This window comes from Primulina huaijiensis, unplaced genomic scaffold, assembly GCF_012295235.1.
Source record: "Primulina huaijiensis isolate GDHJ02 unplaced genomic scaffold, ASM1229523v2 scaffold42097, whole genome shotgun sequence".
In the NCBI taxonomy this organism is placed as follows: Eukaryota; Viridiplantae; Streptophyta; class Magnoliopsida; order Lamiales; family Gesneriaceae; genus Primulina; species Primulina huaijiensis.
Genome location: NW_027360080.1, coordinates 18211 through 26255, shown reverse-complemented (window position 1 = coordinate 26255; position 8045 = coordinate 18211). Strand labels below are relative to the sequence as shown.

The 8045-nt window shown below is 36.7% G+C and overlaps 1 protein-coding gene across 3 annotated transcripts; it reads left to right on the top strand.

Moving 5' to 3' along the window:
• The first annotated feature begins 1482 nt into the window (after positions 1-1482).
• Positions 1483-6058, top strand: LOC140969503 (uncharacterized). Of its 3 annotated transcripts, none has more exons than XM_073430864.1 (8): positions 1490-1841; positions 2432-2545; positions 2749-2817; positions 2943-2962; positions 3057-3112; positions 3254-3284; positions 3372-3453; positions 5729-6058. In XM_073430864.1, exons 1-8 carry the CDS (start codon positions 1652-1654, stop codon positions 5935-5937), a joined length of 771 nt encoding a protein of 256 aa, XP_073286965.1. In that variant the 5' UTR covers positions 1490-1651; the 3' UTR covers positions 5938-6058. The 3 variants fall into 3 exon arrangements, with proteins under 3 accessions (XP_073286967.1, XP_073286965.1, XP_073286966.1); XM_073430865.1 differs by having other exon boundaries at positions 1491-1841; positions 3057-3109; XM_073430866.1 differs by lacking the exon at positions 2432-2545 and having other exon boundaries at positions 1483-1841.
• The last annotated feature ends 1987 nt before the right edge of the window (positions 6059-8045 follow it).

Sequence of the window (8045 nt, the reverse complement as noted above, 5' to 3'; positions counted from 1 at the left end):
TTATATGTGTAAAAAACGAAAATAATAAGACTAAAATGGAACCATGGGTCCACGGGTGTGGTTCATGGCTAATAAGGGTAGAATAAATAATAAAAATATTATGTTTAAAATTTGAGATCAAAATAATGAGTTTTGGATTTATCCGAGATTTAATCGTCATACGAAACGTTAATTAAAGAATTAATTGAAAAGCCGAGTTTTAAAAGTTATAAAATTAAAATAATCTAGCATTTAGTTTAATTCCACATTATTTTAATTAACTGATAGATATAGAAATACAAGATTTCAGGATCAATTGCTCAAAGAACTAATTCATATTTGAAAAAGAGTTCTAAAAGCCAAAGTGTTTATTCAACCCCTCTTCTAAACACTTATCTCTATTCACCGATCCTAACAAAATGACAAATTAATTTTCTAATAAAGTAAACCGGATAAAAGTAAATGTGGTAATGAAAGCAACACACGAGATTTTTATGGAAGTTCTAATGTTTAATCCTTCTACGTATCTTCTGCTTTGACTTAGGAAAGAATACACTAGAAGACTTCGATTTTACAACGATTTGTACAAATCCACTTCGATTTAGGGCTTATCTCTTGCCTAAATTGAAACTTCTAGTTCTCATTAAACAACAATAAAAAATTTATAAACGTAAAAAGAATTTCCATATTTAATCGATTCAACAACTCTGATTAGTGATTAAACAACGACTTGAGAAATTGTGAGAAGCCCTTGTTGATCCTTGAAGATATATAATAAACTTGAACCCGAGGGCTTTGTGTGCAGTTTAAGAATGTTTCAAATAAGTGTGCCAGGAAATCTTGAAAAATTGAGAGCTTGCAGACTTGTAAGTAGTTCGAGACTTTTCAAATGAATTGAGAAACTATCAATTTATAATTGTTCTTGATTCTAACGTTCAAATCCTTGCGACATTCGAATTTTACTTTTTTCTGATGCAAAAACAACTTTATCTTCGTCAACTCTTGATTCATATTACGTTGCATTTAATGATTTGTTGACGCCTTACTAAAAATTGTAACCGACAGCTCTGAAAAGTTTATACGGATGACTAAACAACATTCTGTCTCAATTGGGAGACATTTTGATCTTCAGATGACTTTGTTTCTTGTGTATAATTTTAAAAGGTCTAGATTGAATATTACAGAACTTTTAAAAACACTAAAAAAATTTCATTTTTAATACGTTAGAATTTCTATGGAGCCTATAAAAATCTAGATTAAATATCGTTAAATTTATAAATTCTACAAAAATCATAAAATTTCTTAGATTGAATTGAACCTAAAAAGCAATAGATATTAACTTCTTTATTAAAAAAGTAAAATATATAGAGATTCATTTAATTTAAATTTCAAAATACTCACCTATTGGCGAAATTCAAATACATTTCGATGACATAAAAACCTTTTTATGCAATCAAAAAAAATGCACTGTTTTAAGTGACATCTTCGGAGTTCACAGTTGGCCACCCGAAGCCCATTTTATAACCCGACTCAAAACAGTACACCCTGCTCCGGGAGTTGTACTTAATCTGCTGAGTGTCAAATAACAAAGACAAAGCGTAGACTTGACTCCTACTCTTCTCTCCTGTCCTCAAATTCATCCCGCGGCTGCTGCCTCTCCGCCACCGCCGCCATGTTCAGAGACGTGTCGGCGTGCAGCACGTATAATTACGGCGATTCCCTTTATTGGGACGCTCGCTACATACAAGAAGCCAATTGCGGTTTCTTCGATTGGTACCAACGTTATTCGGCTCTCCGGCCATTTGTTCGGAAGTACATCTCCCCGAGTTCACGTGTTCTCATGGTTGGTTGTGGAAATGCTGGTAAATTTACTCCGATTCTGTTTAATTAGCTTTAGCTTTTTTTTTCCCCTAAATTTCAATTTGTGTGGTGTAAACTAGATGTGGGGTTTTGTGATAATGAATTTAATGGGGTGGGAATACTCCTGAAGTTAATTGGCCCGGATCATTGAACGTCTTTTTGGTTAAATTTCTATGAGACCACAACTGCAGCCTGGAGGGAACTCAACTTTCTTTTCAATTTTGTGTTTGTGCATCTTCATCGGGGAAATGAGGCCTAGTATAATGAAGATTTGTTTTGAACGATTGGTTAATTTTTTGTTTCAAAAAACATGAGCCAAAAAGATATAGTTTTTGGACTTATATGTTATATATTGTCATTAAAAATTCGAAAATAAAGATTTTTTCAGTTCTATCATGCTGCTGTATTTTAAATTGTTTGCAATAATATATGTATGCAGGATATGAGTATTCTTTGTTCTTTTGTTCCATGTTCATTTTCGATGAGAAAGGCTAAGAATTATATTTAGAAGAAAGTAGTGAAGCAAAGACATAAATAGAGGTGAGAATTGCCCTGTACATTAACAAATGGTTATTTACAATTTGGTATGTAGTTATGTCGGAGGACATGGTAAAGGATGGCTTTGAAGATATAATGAACATTGACATATCATCTGTGGTTATTGAAATGATGAGAAAGAAGTATGAACATATTCCGCAGCTGAAATGTATCCTAAATTTTATATTATTTAGTTAGTTTGATTTTACTCAATATTCATGGATCGTTTTGCTAGCCACATGTTGTATTTGTTTGCTTACAGACATTGAGTGAGTATTTTTATTTAGTTCTTATTTAATAGTCTTTGGTTCCAATTCGACTTTGCAAAATATCATAACTTTTGTTCGTAGCTGTCCTTACGAGATTTGGCAGACATCCAAATGGATGTTAGAGACATGAGTTACTTTCCTGATGAGTCATTTGAGAGTGTCATTGACAAAGGTACGTTATAGGGCTTTTGTTTCCTCTTGTTTCCTTTGGTTTCACGATTGTTTTTCCAACTTTTCAATAATTGGCGTACATCTGGTTTTCTGATTTTGACACGAGCTTATGGATTTGCAAAATAGGGACTCTTGATTCATTGATGGTGAGTTACATATTTATCTTTTGGTTATTTTATGATATTATATTATATCTCTAACATCATTTCCATTTCTTCCTATGTGGTCATGGATATAAAGTGTGGTACTGGTGCTTCGATTAGTGCAACTCAAATGTTGGGGGAAGTGAACAGGTTGTAAGTTTATAAATCTTTTCAAAGCTAAATTCTTTGAAGTTGTATTAGATCTTTCCTTGTGGCTTTTTTGTGATTTAAGATTCACCTTTTTTATTTATATTTACCATTCAAGTGATGGGATCTATAACTTTCGACTTGTAGGCTTCTTAAACCTGGGGGAGTTTATATGTTGGTAATTCTATTATTAAAAGATGTTATTTACTTCCAATTTATTGCATCAAACTATGAGCCAAAGCCGATAGTTCTTGCCTTTTTGCAGATAACATACGGTGATCCTACTGTGCGGATGCCCCATATCAAACGACCAGTGTACAGTTGGAACATTGATCTTTATGTCATACGTAAGTGTATTTTATTCGTATATGCAAGTTATTTCCTGATGCATTATTTTTTTCGTAATTAAGTCCATGAAAGGCATTCGTATTGTAGTTTCATCAGTTGTTGGCTTATTTGGTTCTCACAGTTGTTCCCTAGTTAATAATTTACAGTATATTGCTAGTCTGCCTTCACGACTTCCATTGAAAACGAAATTGTATTAACAGCCACATAGTGTATATTGCCTTCAAATGTTTGAAAAGAACCATCATAGCTAGATTACGCTGGAGTCGTTTTTTGTGGCTTCTGAAGCTTTTGGATGTAAACAGGCACACACTCATGTTTTTGAAAGAAAGTCGTGACTCATGGCTTGCCTCCAAGAATGGTAAAATTAGGGGTGCATGCTAGCCTAGGGTACATGAGCCAAGTCGAGCTCGACTGATTTAAATTTTTTAGGCTTGAACTCGATCGAGTATTTAATTTCAAGCTCGAGCTCGACTCGTGAAAATATCGAGTTACTCGAGCTTGTGCTAGAAACGCTCGAAAAATTTTGTAGCATGATTTTAAGGTTTGAATTTTGTATTACTAGGGACACAAATTCTCTTAAATTATATGTCTTCTATATAAAAAAATAACATATAGTCTCGAGTACAAACAATTAAAACTCAAACTCGACTCGTGCCTGATTTCGAGCTCGGTTAAATCAGACTCGAGTCGAATTTTGACCGGAGTCGTTCACGAATAGCTTGACTCGCTTGCACCCCTACTCTAGCCTAGACTTTAAAAAATATTCATCACTCGAGCTTATGTTTAACTGAGTATTGGCAAAGATACCTTAAATTTTTATAGAATTTGTTAAATATTTAATTTAAGATAAAATCTAGAGTAAAACAATAATTTAATAGTTGTAAAAAATGATAAAACAATTAATTACTCGAACTTGAGCACTTAACAGCTACTAGAGCCATAAATATTAAAGCGCATGCTCAAATTGAGACAATGCTTGAGCTATTCATACTCAGCTGCAGCGGAGCTTGTCATGATCTTTGACAGAGAGCATCCCCTGGAACAACATTACCCTACCCAAGATAGGAACGCCATATATAATCAAGCATTGTTCCTAATGCTGGACTGTGAGATAGCACAAAGACCATAAGTTTCAGTCCTTGAATAGTTGTGCCCCTGAAACCATCTTAATGTTTAAGTTGGGATGTGAAATACACTTGATATAGAATGGAGTGCGAATGAGGTTAGCTCATTGCTCGGTATCTCAAAATATTTTGGGTTAACTCCACCGAACATTTACTTTGATCCTCAAAACATCGTGTGGGTTTGCTGTAAGGTGTTGGGCTAGCTTATGCAATTCTATGTCAAGGATGATTATATCCAATTTGCTTGAAACGGGCCTATGTGGTATTTAGTAGTTGTAGAACTTTGACCAGAAGTGATCAAATTTATCACTCACACTTTTGCTGTTCTAGTGATATCTCTATTTTAGGATCACTTCTGAAAAATCATCTTGCTTGAAATTTTAATCTGTCCCAACTTCCAAAAATTAGCGTATGTTGTAGTCAACATAAATGCAAGTTGCATACATACAAATGTAAATACACACACATACATCTATAAAATGCCAATGATTTTTTTTTTTAAATTTTACTAATATATTGGTGCTGGATCACATATATGGTGCCGAAATTTGTCATTCTTCAAATCTTGAGATCATAGTCCAAGTGGTATGGCGGTGAACAGAATTTAGGAACAGAAAAAACGTTTTAAAAGGGTACTAGGCAATGTTCCCCAGCATGATCCCTTCAAATTAACAAGGGACAAAATTGGGTGCACAAATAAATAGAGTAGCTTACTTTTTGAGTTAACGAACCCTTTGTATAACCTCAATTAACATATAGTCTCTAATTCACAAGGCCATTAAATGTATACCTATGCCAAGATCTTTTAGCAGATCCTTAATTATCAATATGGAATTTACTAAATATAATCAACTTCGTCACCATCTGACATCATTACTGAAATTTATGGGTATGCCCAATTTTCTAGGATATTCTGGTATCCTTATTTCCAATTCAGAAGTTTATATCTATATTATTGGAGACTGACCGAAGAGGTCACCTCCAGTTCCACGCCGAGCCGGCGGAACTGGTAGCAAAGTGCCTTAACTACATTATGTACACTGCACAGAGAGGCATCGTCGACTCGGTGGCGTTTTATTTATATTTTCTCATGGTCTTGAGTTTTATTAAGATACTGCTGCTGGTGATATATTTTCGTTTCCATTTACAGCCAAACCAGGATTTCAAAGGCCTTATGGATCAACCGCGACAAATTCGCTCCTGGAACCCATCCCGACCACCGAAAAAGGACTACTACCCCCAGATTACGTTATAGAGGATCCCGATTCCCATTTCATTTATGTGTGTAAGAAGATGGATGAAACAACTCATGACACCATATCTATTCATCCTTTGGTTGATGATGCCATGCAGCGATGACGAATAGAGGGGATGTTTTTTTGGTAGCTTAGCTTTTCATGTACCATTAATATTGACAAATGATACAAGATCTGAATTATCTCCATAATCAATGGAACTTGGTCTTTGCCTTCTGATTTTACCATTCCCTCATTCTAGCCAAATGTGGAAACAGAGCTACCCACGAAGGGTGAAAATAAGTCCATTTGAGTTGAATGCTTTGTAATGTTTTTCATTAGCTCCAAGCTCGAAAAAAAAATATAATAATTTCAGTTTGAATTTGATTTCGATTTCGATTAATTTGTTTCGAACTTGTATAGAGCTATATATACCAACGCTCGAAGATCTGCTCTACTTCATTAGCTCATCTAGTTTTGAATGTATTTACAAAGAGATTCAGGAATAGAACAGCTCTTCCTTTCCAGTAGCTAAGAGTTAAGAGTTAATGAGCTACTCTCCTTCCTTATGGATCTCTTAATGGTCTATTAATGGACCTATAGGGATGCTACTATAGAGCTATAAGAAGGAGTTAAGGACTTACTTTTATATTGATGCTCTTAATAGGCTCCCTCCGGGGCACGAGGGCCTCCTCTTCAGCTTCCGATTCACCTCCTGGGTACCAGTATGCAACAAATGTTTTAATTAGCTCATATGCAGCGACTGACTTCCTAGTCGGAAGGCAGGAGCGAATAACCCACCACATTATAACATAACAAACAGAAGCTAAAGAACCTACGGTAACTAGGTAATAGCTGCTACGAGGTAGGGATCCTCGGGTGAGGAGCCCTACTGAGCATATCTAGCTTGTTTGATATAATGGAGCTAATGAGCAAGGAATCAGTAAAGAAAGAGTTCCTGAGCTAGAGCTAAAGCGAACCAGCCTAGTAGCTGGGCCTTCTTTAAAGAGTTGAGCTGAGTTAAATGAATAAGGGAGGGCTGCTCGGGTGAGTAGCCTGACCGATAGAGCCCGGATTGACTAACCTAACCCCCCTTTAAGGAGGCTCTTCCATAATTGGGTGCTCTGCTTTAGTGTGATTGACAAAGGATGGAAGATATACTGTTGGTTTGCCCGGGTGGAGCAGCTCTGCTCTTTCTACTTTCTTATAGTAACTAGCGGTTATCCCCAGCGAATTGTAAATACTACACTAGTGTGGGCGGATCAATGACTACTGGACTCGATGGCATCCTCGACATTAGACAAAAAAATGATATGCTAAATGCACTAAGATTTCTGGTTGAGTACACGGGCCCTTCTAAGTTTTTATGGCCCGGGAAGGGGAATCCGGTAAGGAAGACCAGAGAATCTAGAACCAAAGGACTACTTCTCGTGATGAGCGAATCTTTCGGCCTCGAAGCTTCCGCGAAGATATTTCCTTTTGAGTTTTAACAATAGGAACCGCGAGCAGCTCTTTGCCTTTCTGCTTCAAAGAAAGAGGTGGGGAGAACCATCAGTTGGAGCACCAAAAAAGCTTGGGAAATGCCGCCTACCTATCCGCTACTCTCATTGATTAAGCCTGCCTGACTGTGAGACCGACTGGTCAAACAGAGACGACCCAAGGTTCTTGAACGTACGTTCCGCGGTTAAGCCCGTTAGTAGGGGCGCGCGAGAGCGGATTGGGGCTTTGAATAAAACTCTGGTCTAGCACTACGATGGAAAAACAATCAGAATTGCTGAACCATCGCTATCGCTAAAGTAAGGAAGAGTGGAGACCCATGGCATATACCTATGGACTAGAGATGGTAGTTATATCTTAATATCACCCACCACCTCGAGAACTTGATCCGGGTCTTTCCAAGGGTCAGATATACTACTCAATGTTGATCTAGACACTCTTCGCTTTAGTTGATTATAGTTTTAGCGAAAAGAATGATAGATAACACTGAAAAAGAGTATCCGCCCTTACTATAACAAGTAAGCAAGCGAGCAAGTGCTTCCGGTGACGCATCTCCCATCGCTCAGTCTTTAGAAAAATCCTTGATTGGCTCACCGGCTTTCTTCCTGAACTTACTTATGAGACTAGTAAGGCTTCGCAGTCCTCCCCCTACTGAATCTGTCCTTTTCCATAGGAGGTCTTTCGAGCCTTGCCCACTGTCTTTGAATAATGCTTCATCCCAGGGCCTAAAAGACT